General features: G+C 44.8%; 1 protein-coding gene across 1 annotated transcript in view; it reads left to right on the forward strand.

Moving 5' to 3' along the window:
• Lcp2 (lymphocyte cytosolic protein 2) overlaps nt 1-23,722 on the forward strand; it is a 43,046-nt gene extending 19,324 nt beyond the window's left edge. The window contains exons 4-21 of the mRNA XM_021213500.2: nt 1,089-1,154; nt 1,608-1,639; nt 2,597-2,634; nt 3,710-3,908; nt 6,153-6,250; nt 7,687-7,753; nt 7,851-7,934; nt 10,885-10,910; nt 11,025-11,044; nt 11,142-11,249; nt 12,801-12,831; nt 14,585-14,597; nt 15,244-15,373; nt 16,276-16,325; nt 19,961-20,055; nt 20,762-20,839; nt 22,204-22,359; nt 23,017-23,722. Of these exons, the coding sequence (XP_021069159.1) occupies nt 1,089-1,154; nt 1,608-1,639; nt 2,597-2,634; nt 3,710-3,908; nt 6,153-6,250; nt 7,687-7,753; nt 7,851-7,934; nt 10,885-10,910; nt 11,025-11,044; nt 11,142-11,249; nt 12,801-12,831; nt 14,585-14,597; nt 15,244-15,373; nt 16,276-16,325; nt 19,961-20,055; nt 20,762-20,839; nt 22,204-22,359; nt 23,017-23,139 (1,414 nt within the window). The 3' untranslated portion in view covers nt 23,140-23,722. The remainder of the gene's footprint in view (nt 1-1,088; nt 1,155-1,607; nt 1,640-2,596; nt 2,635-3,709; nt 3,909-6,152; nt 6,251-7,686; nt 7,754-7,850; nt 7,935-10,884; nt 10,911-11,024; nt 11,045-11,141; nt 11,250-12,800; nt 12,832-14,584; nt 14,598-15,243; nt 15,374-16,275; nt 16,326-19,960; nt 20,056-20,761; nt 20,840-22,203; nt 22,360-23,016) is intronic.
• The last annotated feature ends 1,529 nt before the right edge of the window (nt 23,723-25,251 follow it).

Consider the following 25,251-nt stretch of genomic DNA (forward strand, 5'->3'; position numbering starts at 1 on the left):
TAATCCATGAGCCACAAGGCTGCAAGGATGAAGGCATGTCTTTCACTTCCAGGGGACCGTCTAGTGAGATTCTGAGAAAACATTCGGCTTTCAGCTGTGACAGGAGAAAGGTTGTGCTCACATAGGTCTTAAGAATGACTTGTTACTATCTTAATATTCTCATTAAAATATTTCTCTATAAACTGTCTCTGAATGCCTTTGCAGCGAATGTCAATTGTGCTTGACTTCTTGAGCTGGTGAGAGTCTTTGAGCAGATCCTGAGTGAGGGGTTCCTTGCCTACATTTCCACAACTTGCCGTGTTTTTCTGTCCTGCCTCATCTGAGTTAAGCCATTGCTTTGTTTAAAGCTCTCATGATCTGATCATCCCTGGAAATACTCTCACAGACACGTAGGGACTGAGGTATCCTCATTTCCTAGTTGTCTTTCGATCGAATTAAAGTGATAAACAAGATTGACCACCATACCACGTTACTAAGTAGATACAAAGAGGGAGAATCTGTGTGTGTGTGTGTGAGAGAGAGAGAGAGGGGGGGGGAGGTAACAGGGTGAATAGCAGCTCATTGGAGGTTGCAATAAAAAAATACACATGGGCAGCTGAGCCTCTGGGTCTAGCAGATGGTTTGATCATGACTATAAACAAGCAATCCACACAAGAATGATCAACCAAAGCTCAGGGGACCACAGTGGTTGTGACATGTGAGCTGTAACTTAAGAACAATCACAGAAGAGTGGCTGATACAATTCCAGTGTGCAGATCTTAGGGGCCAGATCTTCAGAGCAGTGGGGAGGCAGGTGTAAGCTGACTGCATTTTCAGGAGATCTCCAAGCCAGATCTCCAGTAGATGTAGGTCAGCACATGACAGAGGCTTCATGGGAGCAGGAGATGTGATTGGTATTGGGTCAGGTCCTGAAAAGCATGAGGTGGTAAGTTTTAGCTAGGTGGGAACAAGATGTGAGACTGGCTTGTAGAGGATGGATATAAAGAAGACTGATCAAGTTGAGCCTATGAACATAGAGACTATGTGGACCAGGGAGGGGAGGCCAGGAGGAGAGTGCTCTCTCTTTCATGTGTGTCTTTATCTCGTAGAATTCTCAGTAAGTTGAGTCAAGACATCAACAAGAATGAAGAGAGAAGGAGCATTTTCACACGCAAGTGAGTGGGCACCTCTGTAGGGGAACTCAAAAAGTAAAATACCAATTGAGACTTTAAAAGAATCTGCAACATTTGTTTCCCCCCCCCCGACTGTGTCACGTGTGGTGGTCCCCTCTGTCCCAGGGGTCATGAGAAGAGTACCCAAGGAGCAGAGGGAGTCCCCTCTTTCTGATGAACATTGTGCCCCCAGGTTCCGGACATCAAGGACACATTCCCTAGATCTTTAAACAGTCACAAGCATCTTTCTGTGACACTTTTGTGGATTTAGTGGTCTCCAGAAGCTGGGAGGCAGAGTGGTGGGGTGGGGAGGGGACAGCAAAACTCTGGTTGCAAAGCAGCAAGAGCACAAGCCTTGGGTAATGAGACACAATCCCTATTGGTGCAGAGGGCTAGCCTGGGGAAAGGGAATGCCCTTAGATTGACAGGCTACTGAGATGCTATTTGTTTTTGCAGACCCCAGATTCAACGGTTTCCTGAGGAGACAGGTAAAGGCACCAGGGTTGAGAGACGATTGCTTTAGGAGGTGATGTGTGCTTCAGTTCTAGCCTCCTTGAGTGCTGTATGTGGGACATGACTCATTAGCTCATCAGCCAGGTCTTTGGCACGGAAGGGTTTGGGTTCCCACTGAGAGGATGAACAATCCACTCTAGGTTTCCTGCAGAGACTCAGATTTGAGCGCCTCATCTGAGCCAGTGTCTGAGTATTTCAGACAGCCTCCCATTGTTCAGTTGCACAAAACATCTAGATTTGGGTTCCTGGTCCCTTCCTAGTCCTGTTAAATATGACACTACATGAGTAAGGCCCCATGTCTTATTCTGGGAAGACAATCCTTGTTGACTTTTATAGAGAGACAAGAAAGAGTAGGTGCCACTGCTGCTGTCTGGTAGGATGAACTCTTTGGGTAGAAATGCTATGGCCAATAGTAAGCAGCCGTCTCAGTGTGTTTTCTGTTGCTATAACACTGCTCCTAAAGCTGGTTACTTTATAAGGGAAAGAGGTTTATTAATTTCAGAGGTCTAGAGGTCTAAGAGCATGGTGCTGCCATCAGTTCAACTTCTGGCTTAGACTGCATTACAAATAGCACCACATAGGAAAACATGAGAATAGTGAGAGGCATGTGTCCACGTGACCGAAATACCAGGTTATCTACTCTCACAAGGTCCTGATGTGACATTTACTCCAGTCTTGAAAGACCAAGTCCAGAGACCCAAGTCTCTACTAATCAATTCTTAAGGTTCCTTTGACCTAATTATCCCTTCATGATCCCATTACCCCTCAATACGTTTACATTAGGAGTTAACATGAGTTCTGGTGGGCTAAATCGTACTCCACACAGCAGTTGATGGCCCCATTCATGGAGAAGGAGGAGTGAAAGCCTGGGAGGGAGAACTGTTCTGACTCTCTGTTGGGTACTGATAGTGGTGTTACTATTTCCTTTGCAGAAAGCCATGAAGAAGACGATGGTGGCTGGTCATCCTTTGTGAGTATGGCTTGGGCTAGATTACCCTTATATCGATGGCTTTACATTGATCTTAATGCTGGAAAAGGAGCAACTCCTTCCGCCAACAAGGCATTGAAACATCCCATTTCAGGGCCCAGGAAGGGGCCAAAGTAAATATCCAGCTTTGGAAGCCCAAAGGTTTCTCTCTCTACTACTCAGCTCTGCCTCTGTGGCATAGAAGCAGCCACAGTCAGTGAGCAAATGAGTGAGATCCCTGATGAATACAGAGGTGGGCTGTAGCTTACTGACCACACATTTATCACCATTATCATACCCAATAGCAATCCGTTCCTTTCTACTATCTTTCCTAGAAATCCTTGCTACTGTAACTTTCCTCATGGAGTTAAGCCACCATTGGTAACACATAGGGGAAATGAAGTGTTAACACCAGAAAGGCTCCCATACCAATTTTACATGGGAAGGGTCACAGTGATGACACCTTTCAGAGTCCAATGGACTATGCAATTCCTTTCATCAAACTATTCATGGTCACCACACACACACAGCTAGACAGGGGTCAAGAATTCTGTGATGGAGGAGACAGCTGGAGGGATGTGCCTTGTACAAAGCTCTTTGTCAGGTAGAGGCAGATGTGGGTCCCAGGCTGCCCAACTCTCAGTCTAAGTGGTCTTTCTGGTAAGTGGCCGCCTCTGGGTTTTTAAAAAAACATGCACAGATTGTCCCTTTTCTTATTAGATTCTAGTAAGTGAAAGCGCTTCATTCGAATGAAAATGATTTTTGGTAAAGTCTGGGTTTTGTTTTGTTTTGTTTTGTTTTGTTTTAATGGGAAAACAAAGGAATGCGACAAATTTATTTTGTACCAAAGAAACAAGAGAGCCAGTTTCTCCAGATGTGTTTGTGCTTCAGCAGCTGGACCCCTGCCAAGGCTCCCCTTGAGTCTTTCCATGCTCAGCCAGAGGTTAATCTTCAATTCTGTCTCAAAGCATGGGTTTCCAATCTCTGGAAACACATCTGTTGGGAGAATGCCGGGGTCTTGGAATTGTTGCCCTATGACACCTGTACAAGCTGTGTCGTCCCTCCACTGTGTTGACAGGAAGATGACTATGAAAGTCCCAATGACGATGAGCCGGATGGGGAGGACGATGGTGACTATGAATCCCCTAATGAGGAGGAACAGGCCCTGGTGGACGATGTTGCTGAATATGAGCCTCCACCCTCCAACAATGAGGAGGCTCTGCAGAGCTCCATCCTGCCCCCCAAGCCTTTCTTCAATGCCAACTCCATGTACATCGGTAAGGGCCTCTTTGCAGCTTGCAGCCTTGGGAGAAGCTGCTCACTGAGTTTCTCTGGGTGGCTTGAGGCTGAAGACTGCCTCTCTAGGCTAATGCTAGGACAGAGGACAAAGGCTTGAGGGGAAGAGGGCGGTTAGGTGGCACTGTCATCTAAAGAAGTTCATGACAAATATGAGGGCACTCAGAGGGGCTGGTTCTACCTTTACCAGACAGACTTTTTAGGATGTCCCTCATCTACCTGCTGTTCTGTACTCATATGTTCTTCCTCATTCATTCATTCATTCACAAGGTCACAAATATCACTCATCTCCTATTCTGAGCCAGATACCATGTGCCTGATAGAACCCACCAGGAAGGAGGGTGTGCCTTTGTCTGGCACATCTTCTAGTAGAAGAGGTGACAGAAAATGAACATAGGCACACTTGGCTCCCTCTGCATCCAGGGAACACTGTGTCTCACCCTGGGAGCTGTGCTGTACTCTGCTCCAGATTGCGCCCTACCACCTAACTTTGAGTATTCAAGGGGAGAACACGAAAGCTAACAGGCAGGGAGCATCCGCAACATCAAGGCTGTTCCGGACTTAGGAAAATGGAGCAGAAAAGGGAAACCAAGTTGGTGCGTGTCTCTAGGTGCCTGTCACAAAGACACAGAGTGAGTGAGACAAACTTCGTCCTTGAGCACTCTTAGTCTAGTGGGTGAAGCAACACTAAACTAATGTATCCTGTCATTAAGCCAGCGTAATAAATGCATTTGTTCCTTCGGGATGTGGTATTTGAGCGACAGTCTTCGGCTGACGTTAAATACTGTATTGCAATTGAGTAAGGGTTGGTTAAATGACGCTGAGACAGGGAGGGGAGGAACATTGGAAACACATGAAATGACAGCACATAGTCCCTGAGGTCTCAAGGAACATGGCCTATCAGAGTTGCTGAAAGGCAGCCTGTGTGTGGATACCTGGCTTGCCTGAGCCCTTCCCTTCTGAAAGGGAAATGACATTCTTCACAGGGCTGACAAAAGGGAAGGTCAAGAGAGCACTCAATGGTCTTTCCAGCTTGACTGTCCAGACTCCCTCCACAATCTTCCCAAAGCTAACAGTCAGTTTTGTTAGGGTTTCCGTGGCTCTGATAAGGCTCCAGGGCTCAAAGCACGAGATGCCAGAGGCCCTTGCCTGCTTGCTGCCCCAGCTGAAGGGGTAAGAAATTCCTAACTTGTCAAGCTGGTTCTGGGCAGTTCTGTGGCAATTGGAACAGTGTGTCTGTCTAGGGTGAAGCCATGTGCTGTTTAATTTGGTAAGAAAATTGGGGCCCAGCCTCTCCCTTTAAGGGAGGAGACAAAGGAGGAAGTGGGAGAGCATTGCAGCCCAGAGTTCTGGTACAGGGAAGGAAGCAACAGAATAAGGGGCTCCTGAGGGTGGCAGAGGACTGACAAGCAGCTGTGTGTGCAGTGTGAGCATATGTATGCAGGCATGCACACATGTGTTTCTGTGCATGCTTAAGTGTCAGCATACACTCCTGTTTCTTGGCACATATGTGTTCACATGCATGTTGAACATACACAATTGTGCTCTGTATTTGCATATGTGCATATACATTCACATGGATCATGTTGCATGCATATGCACATCTCCACATGTAGAATTGTATCTGAAAACACTCACTGGGCTAATTCTGTGGAGGCGTCCTTTGAGTAACAGTGTCTCAGATAGTACCTGTTTGTGTGAGGGACAATAGGAGTTATTCCAATGTGTAAGAAGAGTTAAACCAAATCTGCAGGACCCAGTGACTTCCTGCCTCCTGTAGGAGCCAGGCTGGGTTTGATGATCTCAGATTCATGCTGGTTCTGGTGGAGAGCTGGAGGAGAAGGGTCAGGTGCTCCTGATGTTTCAAGCTACACAGACAGGCATAACATGTTCTAGAAGACAACTGAATTAGACAACACTCACCTCAAATTTTATTTCTTCTCTTTTTTTCTCTTTTCCTCTCTTCTCTCTCTCTCTCTCTCTCTCTCTCTCTCTCTCTCTCTCTCTCTCTCTCTCTCCCTCCCTCCCTCCCTCCTTTCCTTTTTCTTTCTTGGTTTGGTTTGGTTGGTTTGGTTTTTCTGAGACAAGGTCTCTCTGTGTAACCCTGGTTGTGTTGGAACTAGCTCTGTAGGCCAGGCTGGCCTTGAACTCAGAGATCCGCCTTCCTCTGCCTCCCCAATGGAATTAAATAGCCCTTCTTTCTTTTTAATATCGTGTTTCCGCAGACCGACCTCCCACCGGCAAAGTCTCCCAGCAGCCTCCCGTGCCTCCGCAGAGACCAAAGGCCGCCCTCCCTCCCCTGCCAACAGGCCGGAATCACTCGGTATGCCTCCTCCCTTTCTTCCAGGCCGCACTGTTTCCACAACAGTTCTTTCTTCCAATAGGCAGATAAGGAAGTGAGCGTCTTTACCTCATTCTAGGTTTGTAACAGACGGTTATGTCAGGGACAATGCACACCCTCACGTTCCGTTCAGTGGTTCAATTTTGTGATGATACATAAGCAGTTTCTATGTATGTCATGTTTATTGGCATTTTTTGGCACCATAAACAATATGAACTGCGTGTATAATGAGATACTCCCCTTCCAATATCATTGTGCTACCTCCCTTATTTAATTTAACTGTGGGAGAGCCAAGCCTGGTCGGGCATCTTCTGTGTTGCCAAGAATCTCGAGGTTGGCCTCCTCCTGCAAACTGCACTGCGCCACCTGCTGGCAAGACCAAGAAATTCCAGGGATGACCGCCTTCGGACCACAGGATTTCCAACACCGTGAAGCCCACAAGAGAAACAGTGGCACCAAGTCACACTTTTCCTTTTCTTTCAGCATATGGTCCAGTTCCTATAGAGCTCATGTGAAGCTCAGTCTAAAGGAGTCAGGATCTGGCGATGTGCTCTTTCTGCAAGGGACCAGGACACTTTAGCAGAGATGCCAGCAGGAGGGGGGGCAACCTGTGAGAAGGGGATCGATCCTCGCTACTGTGAGGTCGCAGTATCTTCCAAGACCCTCCTCCTACCGCAATCTCCCCTTTTAGTTCTGACACTTTGGCTCCTGCCACAGATGCTAAAGTGGAGCCCAACGTGTCTACAGGGGCATCTTGCTTTTGAAACCTGAAGACTTTCACTTCTACCAATGGGAGGCAGGCTTTGCCCATCACTTCGACAGATATTTATTAGGCATCTACTTCACACCAGTGTTCTCTGTGCCGGGGGAAGAATATGGAACAGCACAGAATGCTCCGACTCTCATAACGTTTTGATATAAACAAGCCAGTCATAGGGAAAGCAGAAGGGACATCCCAGGCAGAGGAAACATAGGCACAGAGATGTTCCTGGGTGGTGGTGCATGCGTGCATGAGCTTTGGGTTTTGTGAGAACTGTAAGGAGATCCTTATGCAGGGACTGTGGAGCATCAGAGGAACATGAAAATGGCTTCAAAAGGTGGGCAGGGCATCTCGTGTGCACTTCACAGGGGGGTTCATGCTTCATGGTTATGATGTGACTAGACCCTTGGAGGGCTTGGTAGGGAAGTTTTGGCTTGGTCCTTTGCCGTGCTGAAGGCCTGGAGCATGAGAAAGTGAGGAAGTTCAGAGGGGCGCAACCTCAGCAGCTCAGCTGACAGAGGGGACAGCTAGCTGTGGATCAGACCTGAAGATGAAGGAAAGGGATCCAGCAACATCTGGGGAGAGAATGTCACCAAGACAAAAAGAAGCTGTTGTGGAAAAGCTTCTAAACATTTGGATTTTTTTTAATTCCATGCAGCCACTGTCTCCACCCCATCTCAACCATGAAGAGTCCAGCAGAAGTGGAAACAACAAAACAGCGAAGTGTAAGCACAGGGTGCTTTCTGCCTGCCAGCCCATCCTCCCAATCCCCAGCCAGATGCTCTCATTTCACTTAACTGACCTTACCCTTTTATACTACAGTACCTGCTCCATCAATAGACAGAAGCACAAAACCTCCCCTGGATCGCTCACTGGCCCCTCTTGACCGAGAGCCCTTCATACTAGGTTGGTATTACTCATATTTTATGCATAATAATAATGGCTACATTTGTAGAGTGCTAAGCACACACACATTATATATATATATATATATATATATATATATATATATATATACACAAATACATATATATATACATAGTGTGTATATACACTATGTATATATATATACATACATTCACACACACATATATACACACACATACACATATACATACATATACACACATTTGGGGAGAGAACTCCACCAAGACTCTCTCTCTCTCTCTCTCTCTCTCTCTCTCTCTCTCTCTCCTTTTACTACTGGCATAATACTGTAAATTTGTGAGAAACATCCTCATTTTACAGAGGAAGAAATTGAGACACAAAGCAGTAACTTTCCAACATTTCTCAGTGACCAAATGATGAAGATAGAGACCTAAACCCAGACCAGCCTGGTGCCAGAAGCCCTGCTCTCAGGCCCTGGGCTGTGCCTACTCCACCATGCCTGTGAGCTGTGTGTTCTTTGGCCAAGGCACAGCAGGATGCAACCTGGTACTCAAGGAAGAAATGGGCTGAGAGGCAAGAGCACCAGGAGAGCTGAAGTCAGCTGCTTTGGTTGCTATTTATGAGTTTGCTGGCTCAGAGGATGCTGCGTCCTTAGGCCACAGTCTCATGTCAAGAGGATGTTCTCTTAGAAGGATACACTTTCTAAAATGTTCAGATGTCAAAATTGCCATTTGCGGTGGCGCATTCAGTTGATGAAGCACCATAGACTTTCCCCACAATTTACTCATGGTTCCAGCTACCCTTACATAGAGGTATACTTTAATTCATCCCTAAAACTTAGTTACAATTTATTGAACATCTAGGATGGGGCAGGTGCTTTGCATCCTTAGGCCAAACCAGTGAAGGGTGTGTCATCTCCACCTCTTAGACGATGAAAGGTCAGAGAGGTTAAGTAGTATGCTCTGTCTTGCATAGGTAGGTTAAGACTTGAGCCCATGTCTTGTCTTTCTGACTTTTACACTGAGATGGTGGCCTTTGAACTTGCTGTAGACAATGTGTATCTGGGCAAGAAGTATCTAAACTAAGTAAACACAGAATCCAGATCTAGGCCCCATACCTTCTCCTCTTCAGTGGGACTCTGAACAAGGCCTTTGCCTTTTCTTGGCCTCAGTATTTCTTGGTCTCCTTGGTTGGCAAAATGACTTTGAGATCTTGGATTGGAAGCTGCAGCTTGTTGTCATATCTCTGACTCCCAATCTAACTCCGCTGAGTCATGCGTTTGGCGTTCACTGTAGAGAGCTGTACTCATCATATAAAGAGGAAGGTAGACGAGACCCAGACTCGAACCCTTCTCTCTAAGCCAGGGCATCAGGAAAGTGGGATACAGATGTGAAGACTTAGTCATCTGTACACACAACTCGCTCTCTTAAAGAGTCACCTTTTGCTATGTCTGTAGACATTTTAGAGATGATGTTTCCTGATGATCCATGTTTGAGTTTTGAGTTACATCCTTGTCAATGAAGCTGTGGAATGACTAACTTCTTCCACTAATGCTTAGCCTGTGACCATCAAGCTCCTAACATGGCCAGAGTGTATGCATATCACAAGATCGCTGTTTAGTTGGTTGATTTATTTCTTATGAATCAAATACTTTCTGAAAGGGGAAAGCCTACTTTGGCCAAAGAATATTCATTTGTTTTTGGAGTGGCCCTTTAAATAAGATGTTTAATCTCCAACTCTAAATATTTATGAAACTCCTTTTGTGCCCCAAGAATGGTCTTCCCTTGGCTAGTGAGTTATTCAAAGTAGGCAAGCTCCTCAGACCTCCCTGGGTCAAACATGAACTCAGCCCTTGTGGGATGCTGTGAATCTGTGATTCCAGATGGACAGTGTCAGCATGCACCTTAGGGTACTAAGTATGGGGGAGTAGGAAAGAAAGAGGAGCTGGCCAGCATCTGTCAGCATCTGTCAGCATCTGTCAACCCATCCCGTCCCTGACCTTGCATATAAGTTATCATGTGACCCTTGTGGCAAGCCTACACTGACTTCACAGACAAGGTACCTGAGATCCCACATGCTCAGGTATTAACAGGCCTGCTTCCAGATTTACTGGGACCTTATTAATAACATTGAAGGGCCCTTGGGTATAAATACTTGGCTTCAATACCATCAGTTTTCAAAGAGATCAAAGCAAGTGAGCAAACAAAATTCATTGCCACCACCATAGCCACCATGAGGACCACAATCACGACCATGACCATGACCACTGCCAACCACACCACAATGGCCAGTACCATAACCATGACCATGACCATAACCACCACCACCAGCATGACTACCACCACCACCACATTGACTACCACTACCACAACCACCACCACCACTACCACCATCATCACCACCACCACCTCCACTACTACCACCACTAACACCTTGGTGACCACAACCACAACCATGACCACCATCACCTTGATTACCACCACAACCACCTCCACCACCACTAAAGTGGTTTTGAAATACCAAGACAATCTCCTAAAGCCCTTGTATGGAAGTCTTTGCATAATATCAAGTGTACCACAGGATTTAGGAGAAAATCTTTTCTTTATTACGTATTGGTTTACTTCAAAATTCAAACTAGGCCAGACAGCAGATGCTTAAACCAATGAGGAAGACATAGAATCTCAAGAAGACATTCACCCATTGGATGCTCAGCCAAGCTGCATGTTGAAAAGAAGCACAGATCCCACAATCCTATTAGCATGTGCACAGCTGTATGATTTTGGCAAGCCAGGTGGTATTTTTAAGCCTATAAAATCAGGTGTTCCTCAAAAGACTTTTTGGATCTGAAGCCCCTGCTTAAAGTCGGACTTGCCCTAGAGACACAGACGTGGTTTTCATCAGAATCTGTTCTTCAGCCCTAACCTCATGCCTGTTCCAAATTTAATGTTCTGCTCAATCTTGTTTACAGGAAAGAAACCAACATTTTCTGATAAGGTAGGCTGCTTTTCTGGTTTGTTTATGATATTAGTCTTTGCTGGTTTTGCTTTTATCTTGTCCTGACTCTTTGGAAAGTGTCTGACCCTCACTGTCTTCCGTATTGTCTTGCAGCCCGCGGCCCCAGTGGGAAGGTAAGCTTCTGTCATACTGTTCCAAGCTCCAGAACTCCGCTGCAGACCTCTGCCCAGTGAAAGTGGCGTTCTATAAATCCTCTCTCTTCCCACTCAGGGAGCATTTACCCAAGATACAAAAGCCTCCTTTGCCACCAGCCATGGACAGACACGAAAGAAATGAAAGACTCGGACCCCTGACAGCAAGGAAGCCGCCAGTTCCAAGGTGACTGTCCTGTGCTGCCTGAGTCGGGCCTTTGAACTCCAGTACTTGGGAGGTTGAGGGCTCCTTTCCTTGCTGGTTGGATCAAAGCTACTGAGGTCTGTCAGGAGAATGGGAATGTAGCTGAGGAGGAGGCAAGTAGCCGCACTTAATGGGGAGTGTTGCATGGCTGCTGTGGGAGTTCTTGTCTGAAGCTGGCCTTGGTTTTGTTGGACTTCCCTACCTTGTTAGACTGAAGCCTGAACAGCTCATAGGAACTGCACCTGCAGCTTTATTTTGTAAGGGAGCAGAGAGAAAAGATGGTGAGGGTGTGGGGTGGGGTGGGGGCTGGATCTAGGCCTGCATTAGCTGCTTTCTTACTGCTCAACCATTTTACAACCACAGGAGACTGCGCTCAGTTCTAGCAGCTTTACCTGTGCTATGAAATCATGTATGGTCTGTTTACCAAATGACACAAGTGTACTTGGGTTCCTGGCCAGCCCTGCTACTTGGAGGGGAACAGTGAGTTTCATTATCTCCTCTGTCTATAAGGATTCATAACCATCGCCCTGGTTTGGCTGTTGTGAGGATTCAGTCAAGACTAAGGGCCACAGTGTGCCAAGAAAATCCCCAGTCATTGACTTTCATAGCATTTTAATGGATTATTTAATAAAATCAGAACACATGAAAAACAATTGTAATGGCCAAAATATCAAAATTTTCAATAAAACAGGGCAAGAACTGATGGATGACATAAGAAACATCTGACATTAGCTACTCAACAAATCATTCTTCCTCCTTCCTTCTCTCCCTCCCTCCCTCCCTTCTTCTCTTCCTCCCTCTATCCACCCATCCATCCTTGCCTCCCTCCATCCCTCTTTCCTTTCCTCTCTCTCTATCTTTCCCTCCTTCCCTCCCTTCTTCTCTTCCTCCCTCTATCCACCCATCCATCCTTGCCTCCCTCCCTCCCTCCCTCCCTCTCTCCCTCCCTCCTTCCCTCCTTCTCTCCCTCCCCACTTTACCTCTCTTCCAGGAAGTACAGATGCCTCCCCCAGCCCTTAGACAGCTATTGTCAAAGCTGTTGGACTGGCCTGCCCATCTGTGCCAATGACACCAAGGCCCTATTGGCAAAGCCTGGAGCAGGGACCTTTGCCAACTGTTTTCTTATTACTTGAAGGGCAGACCCTGTGGTGGCTGGTTTGAAACCTCAGCAAAGAAGAATATTACTGAAAATGTTTTTATTTGCTTGGAAAAACATCTACTCAGTGAAATTTAATAGCTCCTAAAAGCTGACTAAACATATATATGTGTGTGTGTGTATAATTGTGTAATTATTTGCTATAGTAGCGCTGTAGAACAAAGGTTTGCCTAGCTCAGCTTGCAAAGATAACAGGGCATCCAGTGACCACATTTCCCTTCTCTTCCAACCCCAGCATTTCTGCTGGCACTGGCAACTTCCCCTTTGGCCACGGCTCAGTGGGTTTTCTTTCTCCTTACGCGATTTACTGAAATTATATTCTGGGGCTGGCTCCTTGAAACTCTCGATGTTCACATCTCTGCTCTAATTCATTTCAGGCATGGAAGGGGACCAGACAGAAGAGAGAATGTAAGTGTGAAATGTCATTTAATAAATGCTTGGCACAGGGACAGCCAGTGTAGGCTCTGGGGGTGGGGGACTGCATCTGCCTTGCCCTTGTCTGAAGTTAGGTAATGAGAGCAAGACCTACAAAGAGCCTGTTAAATGCCAGCCTCTGCATCCTGTTACTTAGAGTTCATCAAGCTGAATTGCTTAGTCCCTGGGCCTCTGAGAGGTCCCAGGGTGGCTGGCTTCTTGCAGCCTCATCCCCAAGGGTAATTAGCAAGGAGAGTGAGGATCAGGAATAGAGGAAAGGGTCAGGCAGATGCTATGATTTTAGTGGCCCTGCATGACATCACTCTTTCTCTTTTTGTGTGAGAGCTGTAACGGTCCTTGAATGGTGCAGAGAGCATGGACTAGTGTTGCTCCACTTTTGTTCCAGTCCCAGGGATGTCTATGGAAGATGGAAAGGGATGGCTATGAGCATGCCCAGTCCCAGGGATGTCTATGGAAGATGGAAAGGGATGGCCATGAGCATGCCCAGTCCCAGGGATGTCTATGGAAGACGGAAAGGGGTGGCTATGAGGATGCCCAGTCCCAGGGCTGTCTATGGAAGACAGAAAGGGGTGGCTATGAGCATGCCCAGTCCCAGGGCTGTCTATGGAAGACAGAAAGGGGTGGCTATGAGCATGCCCAGTCCCAGGGCTGTCTATGGAAGACGGAAAGGGGTGGCTATGAGCATGCCCAAGCCATCAGGACAGCAACTTGCTACAGAGACATAGGGACAGAGTGAAAGACGGACACTGAGGCTGACATCACATCCCTGAGGCACCAAGTCTCTGACAGATTAATTCTCCTGAGAATCTGTGCCTTCCTCAGCCAGAGGGGGCATGGCCTTGGTGCAGGAGAGCACTGACACTCTGCTTATTTGTGTGGCCCTCTGCTGACTCAGTATTTCAGGATGAGAGATTTTGATGGGTGTAGAACTGATGGTAGAAAGCTTTATTAAGCAGTACTTAAATAACACCAGGGCACAATAACTAACTTTATCCTTACAAAGGTACCAGTTCATCACTAATGGGCTGCTCTAACTAACCAGCTCATGGCCCTTTAATTTTCTAGTCACGGGCAGGACTTCTGTGTCTCTTTTGAACCTCATTTCTTATTAGGGAGAGGGGTAGCCTTTCTCTTGCCTGTCTCACAAAGTGACTCTGCAGTTGAAATAGTAAGGGATACAGTAGTAAGTTAGACCTTGTAAACTTCACTATGAATAAATGAGGGGCGACTATTGCAGAGGAGAGGCAGGAAGGGGGCTGGAGCTTCGGACCAGGCAGGTTGGGTGCGTGAATCCTTTCCTGCTCTCCATGGTAAATGCTCTGAAGCACGAGGATCATTTCTATTGCAAAGGGGGTTCCAGTCTTAGAGCTACTGGAGAAAATTGACTGAAATGTCAGTCTCTTATAAACATCATGAGGCTTGTAAATGCTGTTGTATCCAAGTCCTTTAGAAGCCTCAGAATCTGTCCAGCTGAGCATTCGTGAGGGATCTAAGAATGAAATGACTTTGGATGATTATGGACATTAGAAAAACCATAAACCACCTAGCGCATTATAACTAGATTATGAAGAGGAGGGAGCTCTAGAAAATTCTCCACAACCTATCTATTATGAAAAACTATAACTGTTAAAGAAAGAGCCAGACACAGATTTTGACTGAAAGAATGTCTTCTTAGAAATTGGATTGAAGTGCTAAGTTAATATATTTCACTGTTTTTCCTTTGCAGGATGAAGATGATGGTATGTCTACAGATCTTTCTCACAAGCCATTCTCATTCTTAAAACTCCTATTCTCTCACTTTTCTGACCATCTGTTTAAGTAGAATCATTGAGTATGGGATACCACATGTCAATTAACATAAGCAGACATAAACCTCATGGCTTTAGTAAAAGGGAATTACTTGGTTGGTTTACCAAGGAGAACTTATGTGTGATAATTCAGAATACCTAACTGCACAGAAACTTGGTAGAAATTTTTCTCATATTTATACCCTCTAACATTTGTGGATACAGTATCAGAAACTGCAAATGAACAACATAGCATTTGGTTTTGGCATTAAAAATAAACAAAATAAAAAATGTAAATAATCTCTAAAATATATAAGGTTTCCCATTAGTGATTTTCTGCCAAAGAAGCAGTTCAAAAGAAAATTAAAATCTCACTCTTCTGAACAATGCAATTTCAAGTGATTCCAAGGTGGTGAATTATCTAGACAAACCATGAAATAGGTTGTTTTTTTTTTCTCCTAGCATTTTCTAATTGTGCCTGATCTTTTGGATTTTGTCTCTCCCTTCACGTCAGCTGGGTTTGGCTTAAGTTGGGGAGGTACTCTCAGTGTCCCTGGATGTGAATTCCGACTGCTCATCTTTTTCTCCTCCTCCACAGTGCATCAGAGGCCTTTGCCGCAGCCGTCTCTACCTTCCATGAGCTCCAACACATTCCCTTCGAGATCTGTCAAGCCCAGCCCCAAGAACACATTCCCATTGTCCCACATGCCGGGAGTCTTCTCAGAAAGGTTGGTGGCTGTGCCCCTCAGCTCTAGCTAAGCATAGCGCCTGGTGGCCTGTGTTCTAGCTTCATGTCTTTTGCTGTGACAAGTACCCTGATGGACAGGAAGGCGGGGGGGGGGGGAGGCTTTGTTTTCTTTTATAATTTAAGGTTCTAGTCCAGAGCTTCTCAACCTGTGGGTCTCAACCCCTTCAGGGATCACATATCAGATATCCTGCATATCAGATATTTGCCTTCGTAACAGTAGAGAAATTACACTTTTGAATTAGCACCAAAATAATTTTATGGCTGCAGGCCATCACAACATGAGGAACTGTATTAAAGGACCGCAGCATTAAGAAGGTTGAGAACTGCTGTTATAGTCCAACACACCAGGAAAGCTGAGGTGTGAAATCAAGTAGCTATCCACAGTGTGCCCACAGTCCAGAGGACAGAGGAATGAGTGCACTCAGACTGCCTGCCTGCCTTTGCTTTTGCTGGCTGGCTTTGTTTATTCACATACAGTTCAGCTCCTGACCCATGATGACATGGTATACTTACAGTGGGCTGAATCCTCCTACCGCAAGTAACCATCAAGACAGTTCCTCACAGATACACCTACAGGCCAATGTGATCTAGATAATTCTTCAGTTGAGACTGTCTTCCCAGGAGGCCCTAGGTTGTGTCAAACTAACAGTTACAACCAACCAGTGCAGCTTAGCTATGGCAAGTGCCAGGCAGCTTGAGGGAGAAAGACATGAATAATTTTCTCCTTTGCCCCTCTTCCATGATGCCAGGGGGTTGTGGAGGGCAGCAATGACAAAGCAAAATGCATCTACAGCCTGGCTTCTGTAACCCAGCTACCCTTGGGTCCCATCACCCTTACCCAATTTAAAGCTGGTTCTTTTCTGTTTCTTGTTTTCTCTGCAGTAACATTGGCTTTCAACAGAGTGCCTCCCTGCCACCATACTTCTCTCAAGGTTTGTACGCTTGTGACCTCTGCCTTGCAACATGTCCATGGGGCTATGGCGTAATTGTCTCAAAGCCTCAGCAAAGGCTCTGTTTCCTAAAAGTATATGACTCCTTCATTTTAACACTTAATTCAATGTCTGCAAGTTACCAAGGGCTGTTGGAATGAGACACTACATAAAATACTACACACACACACACACACACACACACACACACACACACACACACGCCATCACCAAAAGGCCAGCTTTATCCCTTATTTTCCTGCACAGAGGTCCCTGGTGGTTCAATAGAGAGCTTGAGGAAGTGCTTAGCTTCCTTGAGGTGTCAAAGATGAGTCTGCTCTCAGGTTGTAAACTGGGAAGCATATTGAAAATACAGATTACAAGAACCCAGTGATTCTGAATGAAGCCAGATATGGCAGCTCATACTTGTGATCTTGGGCCATTGTAGGAGGATTAAGAGTTTATGACCATCTGAAACTAGAGAGCAAACTTGTGGCTAATCTGGGCTACATGAGATCATGTCTCAGAAAAACAACAAAAGTTTCTGACTCAGTAAGATAAACCAGAGGCTTTCTGTTTGCAATGACACTGCCACTGGCTGTCTGCTGTGAGTGTCCCCAACATTCAGCATGCACACAGGTGCGGGGAATCATGGCCAAATGTAGATCTATTTCAGGAGGGCTGGGTGTCACCTGAGGAAGCATTTCTAGCAAGCTGATGCTGTTGGTCCATGATGCTGGCAAAGGTCTGTGAGACAGGACTGCCCTGGGGTGATTGTACAGCAAGAGACCTGCACATGTAATTTAAAATTCCAACTGCATATCAAAATAAGGAGGTCTTTGTCATGCCTGGAAACTGGGCTAGAACTGCCAGATTCTCTGACTTGTTTTCCAAGAAAAGTTAAAAAAGGCCTTAAAAGCAAAAATCACTCAGGACTTAAATATTGACTTAAAATGTTAACACCATGGTAAAGAACGGACATTTTTTAAAAGTCATGTTCCATGTTCGGCGGTGGATCTGTGCATCTGTTCCCATCAGGAAGCTTCTGATGAGTCAAACACAGCCCACAGGATCAACTAAGCAGGGCTCAGAGGGGCTCGCAGGGACTGGAGCAGAAGTCATGGAGTCTGCTTGGAGCTGCACTTGGTCCTCTGCATGTATATTTTGGTTTTTTGTTGTTGTTGTTGTTGTTTTTTGTTTTTTAGTTTGGGATTTTTGTGGGACTCCTAATAGTGGGAGTGGGGCTGTCTCTGACTCTTTTGCCTGGCCATGGGACCCTTGATATGAGGGTTTGTGCCAAGTCTTATTGCACCTTGTTATTCTGAGTTCAGGTGACATCACTGGAGGCCTCCTCTTTTCTGAAGGGAAGACAGGAGGAGTGAATCTGGGGGAGACAGGAAGTGTAGTGAAAGACTGCGAGGAGTGGAGGGAGGGGAAACTGCAGCCAGGATGGAGTGTGTGAGACAAGAATAAAGAAAAAAAGTCATGGTAGACATGCAGAAATAGATTTTAAATATAAAATTACATTGGTGTGTTTGGTCTACAGCTTAGTGATACATCTATTTTACACAAGCATCCTTCCTGGTGGGGCACATTGTTCCCTGTGTGAGAGGCCACTGCTGACATGGTGGCAGATGCTAAAGCTCAAGGTTGAGGGTCCAGTGTCTTTTTTCTTTTTACCATGTGGGGTCCAGTTGTCTACCCTACTTTTCTCAGTTCTTCAAGCTCGCTGGTTTAACAGCCTATGTGTGTTATTTGCCTGTCTCTTATAAGCATCTAGATTCCAGACACTTTATTTGCAGCAGCATTTCACAAAGCACTGGATTTTAAGTTGTTTGTGGGGATTTTGTATATGCACAGTTAATTTTTTTGACCGCTACCTCATTCAGAAGTCATGCTTTTTAAACCTCAAGACTGCCAGACATCTTGGGATGCTCCAACCCTAGGAAGTATTTTACCATGTGTTGTTCAAAAGACATCAAAACTCCCATCAGGACTTGGATGAAGACCCAGATATCAAGGGTAGTAGCTGATTGCAACAAAACATGTATGTGTTCATGTGTGCTGTATGCAGAACATGTATGTACTCATGCGCTCATGTATGCAGATCGTGGCTCTGTGCTGCTGATCATGGGGCATAGAAACAACAAACTCTACATATTTTGATTGGATATTGAGAACCTAGAGAAGGCAGGTGCTAGCAGCTCATACCCAGGATTCCCTACCCACAAACAGAGAAGACCATCTCAGACAACCCAGAAGTCCTCAGCTCCTCTTAGCTGGGCCTCCTTTCCTCAGTGGATCCTAGTGTGGGAGCACCTGAAGTGCTTTGATGTGTGAGGATTCCCAGGACCCCTGGTGCAGTGCCCCAGAGATTCATACGTAGGAAAGGTAATGCTTAGGAACCACAGGCCTTAAGTCTTGGCCCTGCCAATACTGCATGGAATCTGCTGAGACTCTCTAAGCTTCATATGCAAAAGAAACTCAGTACACCCTGGTCACATGGCCCTGAAGATTAAACATAACATACAGAAAATGCCTTATTTAAGCCTAGAAAGAGTCATGTTAAGCAAACATTCGTTGAATGAATGAATGAATGAATGAATGAATGAATGAATAATTGACAGAAGAATGAGCAAGCATTCGAGATAACAGGACCTTTCAGTTCTTTGCAGCTGTGCTGACACAGAAACTGACTTGATACCCACAGCCAACACAGTCAAGCATTTCCCAAGCTGAGGGACTTTCCTCTAAACTTCCAGTGAACTCTAAGCAAAAGATGGTCTTAGAATAAGGGAAGCATAGGCTCTGTGACAAGCTTCTGGCTGAGCAGATAGCTTGTGGTGTCCGTTTAGCCAACAGTTGTATATCTTAGGAAGCTGCAGAATCAAAACAAACAGAAAAAAATCACAGCAAACGTTGGCTCAAACCCTAACACTATTCTCCAAGCACGTCCTTTCTCTGTGTGAACTGAGAATGTAATTATCTCTTCCCGGCTGCCAGTGCAAGCTGTTGGGAGTATCCATGTGTGCTGCTAGGGCAGCAGCTACGGAGGCTCTGCCTGTGCAGGTTCTTACTGAGACACACAGTAAAACAATTGTGGTGTTCTTAAAAATAGGCCCACATGATGCTGTATGCATGTTTAGGGGCTCACATGATGCTGTATGCAAGTTTAGGGGCCCACATAATGCTGTACGCAAGATTAGGGGCCCACATGATGATGTATGCAAGTTTAGGGGCCCACATAATGCTATATGCATGTTTAGGGGCCCACATGATGATGTATGCAAGTTTAGGGGCCCACATGATGCTATATGCATGTTTAGGGGCCCACATGATGCTATATGAATGTTTAGGGGCCCACATGAGGATGTAGGCATGTTTAGGGGCCCACATGAGGATGTAGGCATGTTTAGGGGGTCACTGAAATGTTGAGGTCTCTTCTTCTCACTTCCCCAGCATGGTACAGAATACTGTCCAAGTCAGCCCTTATAGCTTTAAAGAGATGAAAATTATTTTTCCAACTTCTTATTCTTGAAAACTGAATTACTCTATGGGGGCATCTGTGATGGATACATTATGAGACATGGAAACAATGGCTGATGGTAAATTAATCTTCAAAATACTTTGCTTCAAAGGTCCCAGCAACAGGCCACCTCTCAGAAGTGAAGGCAGAAACTTACCCTTGCCGGTTCCAAACAGGCCTCAGCCTCCATCTCCTGGAGAAGAAGTGGTAATACAGCTGTTTCTAGTGTGCTTGCCTTTTTTCTAGCAAAGGGACTTTTAGAAACTCTAGTTGACTGTTCTGCTGTATTTGTGTCTTCCATTAAAGTTTTGTTGCTGCCATTTAATTAAAAGAGCATTTGTGTAGCTCAGTGGTCAGACCCTTGCCTGGAGGTGTGTGAGGATCCCGTCCTGGATCCACCGCACAGCACACAATAAACCAGAAACTGAAGGGAAGATGTAGAGAAGAACTAATGTTTTCCTTAGTGTTCTCTTACAGCCTTCCAGGGGCATTAAGAAATGAAAAACATAATCCCATTTTCTTCCCATCTGTTTCTTGGTTTATAGCCTTGAAAAGGGAAGTTTCTTAACCACTCCATTAGGACAGATTTTTCATAAAGTATGGTACTACGATATAATAAGCTGAAAAAGTTCCTCTGTCTCTGTCTTTCAGGATGAAAGGTTCCATTATATAATGGGGGGGGGGCATCCTTCACAAATGCCTTTGCAGTCAGTGGCATGATAAGGAAGCAATTCACACAAAATGCCTTCTGTGTAGCCTCTGCTAAGTGATTCTGGTCAAGAAAAGAAATGTTTCAGACCTCAGAGATCTGAGGTGCTGATTTATGGCAATTGATAGGTTTTTTTTTTTTCTTTTTGCTTTGTTTATGTAACTACAGAACTTATAGTTCTTTTTTTTAATTTCTTATTTGTAGACACCCTTAGATGAAGAGTGGTATGTCTCTTATATCACCCGACCAGAGGCAGAAGCCGCTCTGAGGAAGATAAACCAGGTACCGTTCTGCCATGGCTTGTCATGCAGTTATCAGTGTCAGTGGGGGGGGAGAAAGGCTGTTGGCACACACTGGCTCAAGTGTGAGCCATCTGTCATTCTCGCTACTCTGCTCCTTTAAGACCCATCAGGGCTACCGTCCTCCTGCTAGCATCCATAGAACCCTTTCTCTGAGTGGCCATCACTTGTTTCAGAAATCTTACTCCTTCATCTTCCTCTTAACACCCAGTTATCACCCACGTTCACGAGGAAGACTCACGCTAAAGGCATAACCACAAAGCCTTCCAGAAATTTCCAGCTAGTCTTTGTTATGATAAAGTCTTAAGCAGGTCCATTACTGACCCATAACCCTGCATCTCTTGATCAGAGAGGAGAGGACACTAACTCTTCATCTTTCACACTACAACCACCATTTTCAGTCTCCTCAGCAGGTTTGATCACCTGGAGGAGTGGGGTTTGTTGTTTTGTTTTGTTTTGTTGTTTTGTTTTGCTTTTTAATCTGGGTTCCTGAGTCTTAGGGAGTGTAGTGTGGGTGAAGGGAGTCCTCATATTCTCCAGGTGACTCTGAATTCAAGCCAAGCTCTGATTCATTGGTCCAGTAGGAAGTTCTTTTACTACATATGTTCTGACCGGCTCAATTAACTCTGAACAAAAGGAGCAAAGGAACATTGTTGTTGAATATTGATGGCCATTTAAAACCCTCTCTAGTTAAGTACATGGAGGAGTGATCTACAGGGGCCTTACTAATTAGCTCTATTTTAATATTAGGTCTTTGCCATGCAACATTACATTGCAATTATTCTTGTATGAAAATTTAGAGTACAGAACAAATCCCATGCTCTGTAAGTATCCGGGAAAGGGAGTCAAGAACATAGAGAGTCCACCTTCACTGTCGTTCAGGTGTGGGGTAAAGGGGTGGAGTCAAGAACATAGAGAGTCCACCTTCACTGTCGTTCAGGTGTGGGGTAAAGGGGTGTCCATCTCACGGGCAAATGGTGTGTTCTGCATGGGAACGTTGACAGGGAAGGCTAGCCAATCAACAGAAGTGAGTAGGTACACAGGAAGTGAGCCACCTTATTTTGTATGCTCTTTTATCCACTAACTGATCATTTGTTTTTATTACTGAAAAAAAAAAAACCTTTATATGAAGATACTTCAAAGACATTAACTCGAAAACTTCAGATATAATCTCAGTTGTCTTTTTGAATAATCAAAAGATCCAGGTACCTGGGATCCCTAGCTATGAGGAGAACTCAATGTCTCCTGACACCATGACAGCTTTGCAGGTCTCTAGAGGCTTGTCTCTTACGTAGTATGGAGCTGACTTTCATTGCTTCCATTAATGGCAAGCACCCATTTCTTTAGGATGGCACCTTCCTGGTTAGAGACAGCTCTAAGAAGACAGTAAACAATCCATACGTCCTCATGGTGTTGTACAAAGACAAAGTTTACAACATCCAGATCCGCTACCAGGAGGAAGGTCAAGTCTATTTGTTGGGCACTGGACTTCGAGGAAAAGAGGTAAGGACTTTAGTCGTCACTCTTTGCCCAAATTCCATACTGTATAGCAACTATGCAGTTGAATCACATGCTGTTTGGCAACTATGTTGTTAAACAACATCAGTGAGGCCATCCGTTGAAGGAGGAAGGAAAGAAGAAAAGTACTACCCATGACTAACTCCACTGTAGGAGTGATCTGTTGGTGCTGCTTAGGACTGAACCTAGGGCCTCGTGCACACCAGTCAGGTGCAAGCACTGAACTTCATCTCTGGCCCCAAAACCTAAATTTTAAAATTAAAAAAAAAAATCATTAAAAAAATGCAGTTAGGAAGTGTCAAAGTATCTTATATTTTGACTTCTTTTGACCTAATTTTGATATAAGATTATGTTATCCCTATAAAATAACATTTAACATACCGTAAGGTGGGCTGGAGAGGTGGCTCAGAATTAAGAGCACTGACTACTCTTGCAGAAGTTTGGGGTTCTCTCTGGCCCAGCTTTATATTTCTATCTTTTACTTACAGTTGGTTGTTACTGAGGAGGAAATCTCTAAAATACCTGATAAATTTTATTCTTCCCACAATTTCTCCAAATTAATGCAGATTTAAAAATAACACAATTATGAAATGCATACTGTCCATTCCACTGCTAACTTATCTCCTCGTTTGACTTTTCCAGGACTTCCTGTCTGTATCAGATATTATTGACTACTTCAGGAAAATGCCACTGTTGCTCATTGATGGAAAAAATCGAGGGTCCAGATACCAGTGCACACTAACACATGCTGCAGGCTGTCCGTAGCAAGTTAGCCAAGAAATGAGCCTTCCTGACTCTGTGGTCACTGCGGCGAGATCATGTGACCTTAGCAAATGGCCGAGCACTTAGGACTAAAGCAGACTGTTAACGCGGGCCCTGAGTTCTGCCCTCTCCTTTTAAAGTATCTGAAGATTGTTGAATACCACACGATTTATTTATTTTCTTTGATGTTTATAGAGTATAGAAGTGATCATGTTCATGTTTGAAGTCTAAGAGTGTACAGCAGACATGAGATTTTGAACATCCATCTCAAAATACAGTACTTTATACAGTACAGAAATAATGTGGAGCAAGCTTAAAAAGTGCTGAAACTGATCATTTTTGATATATTTTATAATGGAACTTTTGTCAGGCTGAGGCATGACCTGTTTTTTACACAACTTAAAATGATTAAAATTCATTTTGGAGCAGCAATAACTTAAGAGGCTCCAAAAAACAGAACTCCATTGTTTCTTATTTGGTTTTACAGGGTGTGTTTTTATGTGTTCCCTTTCATAATGAGATTAATGCATGTTGGGATAACTTCCTGGGATTAAAGTTATCATTTGCTTTACTCTTTTCGATCCTTAAGACAACTTTGTTTGGTCCTTGCTACTACATTTTTGTTTTGAAGCAAATGTAAGCTACATTTCTGAACATACAGGAAGAAAATAGGCCTAGGGTCAGTGATGCAGCTTTGCTGTCCAACATGCTGGGGTTCCTGTTGCTTCTCTATCACAGTCCCTCATGTCTCCACCCACAGTGACCTCCCTTCTAGTACTGATGGTCTCCTGGGAAGACGAGCAATGCTTGGTAAACACATGCACACGCACACGCACACACTTACTTCGAGCCCACCTTCCTACTAGATGCTACTTGTATTCGCTGGCCTTCAGTTAGACAGTTTGACTTTCGCCTGTTCCCGTTCCTTTGGGCCTGCAATGGTTCACAGAGGATCTTGAAGTGAGAATGTGAGGACATCCGTTCACTTCATGGTGACTGGGAAACAAAAGGAAGAACAAGAAGCAAATGTCCCTCCATGTCTTGCACCTCCCGCCTAACTGGGCTTCATCTCCTGAAGTTCCACCACCGCCCAATGCTGCCCTGGTTGGGGGCGGGAGGCAAGCCTCTAACATGTGGGCCTTTGGAGAATTCTATCTAAACCTCTGCCCTAGTTTTCCGTTTTATTAACCCAATAAGTGTGTTTCGAAACTGCTGTCTTGTCCTCAGATTGGTTTTTAAACCCTTTGAAGCACCTCAGATCTCCTTCAGTTTTGAAATCACACTTAACAAACGGTAGAGAGAGAGACTTCTGGCCTATGTTGGTTTAACTTGCCATTTTTGACTTTATGATGGCATGGAAGTGATGATTGTTAAGCAGGAACTGTACGTCAAAGTTTGAATTTTGCTTTTCCAGGGCCAGCAGCAGATGCTATGACATGTGAGAGTCTTGGCTGGCATGTGATCACCAGGGCATCCGTCAGTACTTTACATGTTTTATGTTGCAGCTGATTTTTTTCTTTTTGGGGGGCGCTATGAACACTCAATAAATTAAATACTATATTCCATATTAAGACAAAATAGAGTTTGTGTTAGGGGACTCTGCCCAGCTGCAGGTTAAAGGGCATGATCCAAGCATGTTTAAGGATGGCAAGTCTGAGCTCTGATGTTCAATAAGTTATGTACTATAAAGAAATTCTCAATTCACAGACTTTCCCCTCACCACTGAAAGCTTTATCAAGATATCATTAGTGTGGCAGGAAGATAATCTGCAGTACTGTTTATGTTTAGTAACATGAACCTGGTACACCCAGAACACTGACATCCCTTGTTCTCTCAATCTCATTCCCATGGGACACCTGGCATCATTGTGTGACTTTTATTGACAAAAGTTTGATTTCTGACCTACACAATTTTCAAGTAGGAAAGAATATTCTATACTTTTATTTTCATGAGTTAAGAAAACCTTTTTTTTTTTTTAAGGACCAAGTTAATACTGAAGACACATTAAGATAAGGAATAGGTCGACTGTGGAAGCACTTAGTGACAATAATAATGTTGTTCTGCAAAACCTTGCCCTTATAAACCGAGAGTTCTCAATTTCGAAAGGATCCAGCA

This window comes from Mus pahari, chromosome 14 (genome assembly GCF_900095145.1).
Source record: "Mus pahari chromosome 14, PAHARI_EIJ_v1.1, whole genome shotgun sequence".
Lineage (NCBI taxonomy): Eukaryota > Metazoa > Chordata > Mammalia > Rodentia > Muridae > Mus > Mus pahari.